Source organism: Procambarus clarkii, chromosome 39 (genome assembly GCF_040958095.1).
Source record: "Procambarus clarkii isolate CNS0578487 chromosome 39, FALCON_Pclarkii_2.0, whole genome shotgun sequence".
NCBI lineage: Eukaryota > Metazoa > Arthropoda > Malacostraca > Decapoda > Cambaridae > Procambarus > Procambarus clarkii.
The window spans coordinates 5,944,508-5,946,138 of NC_091188.1; the positions used below are offsets into that span (position 1 = coordinate 5,944,508).

The window sequence follows — 1,631 nt, forward strand, 5'->3', positions numbered from 1 at the left end:
ATGCCTAGAATTCCTCATATTAGGTCTAGAACTGCATATATTAGGTCTAGGAGAGGATAGATTAGGTTATTGATTCTTTTCTGCACTTTAAAGTACCAGTAATTCTAGAGGAAGATTTTTTTGTGAATAACATTTCAGATTTTACACATAACTTCACTTAACTTATGTTCCTAACCTGATCATTCATGAGATTATTCTCGTTTATGACATCTAATGATCAACGTAACATAATTTACAACACCTTTCTTGAATTCACCCTAACGGCTTGTCATTAATAATAACATAGGAAAAGAGAATAAACTGGTCTACAGCATTCAACTAATATATCATGAACGAAGGAAAACATTACATTTTATATCTGCATATTTATTAGGAATAATATAAGTTAAATTAGGAAGAAAAAATACAAGAGATCGAACGTGAGATCGGAAAGTATTGGGTACTAAAGCCTACCTCTTATTACACAACCGATCAAGTTCCAGTTTAACATCAACACCCTTTCTTGTACAGCCAGGAAACAATACATGGAAAGAATATTACAACAGTATCTTCAGTTATTTTTCAACAGCTCTGGCTTAATGGTTGACCATGTTGGGGGTAAATCTGAACCAGGCGTTTGTTGAGGCGGGTGTGTCAGTGGTAACCATAGGAGGGAGCATAGCTGGGGTAACTAGCGGTGCCCTGGTAGGTAACGGTGGGGTGGTAGCCGCTTCCGTCGGCCCAGTAATTCACAGTCTGCACGCGGCCATCGGGAAGGTGCACAAAGTACGAACCCTTCACGTTGTGGCCGTCACCGGCCTCCTGGTGGCCGAAGTTGTTGTTCCCGGCGCTCACTCCGTAATCAAAGTTGTAAGGGATGGGAACCTGTTTACACAAGAAAGAAAGATACGACCTTGTCATATTTTCAGTTCAATTTATGAATAAAATACTGAAAATTATAGTCATGTTTATCATTCACTGGACTATAAATGCTCAATACCTACATTGTAGCCGGTTGGGAGAGCCACACCCAGGGCCGCCATCATGCACATCAACACCACCTGCGGGACACATCAATGCAAGTTATTATGTGATAATATAATATTGTGTTTCAAGCGATGGTTAAGGAAATATGTATGCAAAAAGCAACTCTTTACTTTGTATTCCAGATTGTCTTATATTTCTGCGCTCATTTTTTTAACTTCTTGGATACTCAATCGCTCGACTGTATAGCTGTTATCATGATTGTGAAAAAGCATTGATTTCCGAAGCCGCATGCAGCAAATTATGAGCTCTAAAATTCTAGAATTTGAATGAACTGTCACTGTTGCCTTATATATAGACCAAGAACAGCTTCAAATGTATCTATAGATCATTTACAAAATGTGTTAAATGCCGTTGTCGTTAACTATCCCCTGGTTACCAATTTCCTGTTAGGGGAACGTCAGGTGTAAGGAATCATGCCCAAACGTCTCGCCCTGCCCAGGAATAGAACCCGGGACCAATCGGTTGTGAGTCGACCGCACTAGTGTGTGAACTGTAAGCTACTCACTGAGGTGAACATAATTGTTAGCGTCGTGTTGGGGTGATGATGAAACACTTGTGTTTAAGATGCTCCAACTGCCTCGGTAGTCAGTTGTCTGTACACTGGC

At 40.2% G+C, this 1,631-nt stretch overlaps 1 protein-coding gene across 1 annotated transcript; it reads right to left on the bottom strand.

Moving 5' to 3' along the window:
- Window positions 1–350: 350 nt before the first annotated feature.
- Window positions 351–1,631, bottom strand: LOC123760558 (pro-resilin-like). Its single transcript, XM_045746247.2, has 3 exons — window positions 1,532–1,631; window positions 984–1,040; window positions 351–864 (listed from the first exon to the last, which is right to left on the bottom strand). Exons 1-3 carry the CDS (start codon window positions 1,541–1,543, stop codon window positions 634–636), a joined length of 300 nt encoding a protein of 99 aa, XP_045602203.1. The 5' UTR covers window positions 1,544–1,631; the 3' UTR covers window positions 351–633.

Excerpts from the sequence above, each read along its gene's own strand:
- LOC123760558 (XM_045746247.2), bottom strand. Across the intron at positions 865-983 it reads CTCTCCCAACCGGCTACAAT|GTTCCCATCCCTTACAACTT; the intron begins GTAGGTATTGAG and ends TTGTGTAAACAG.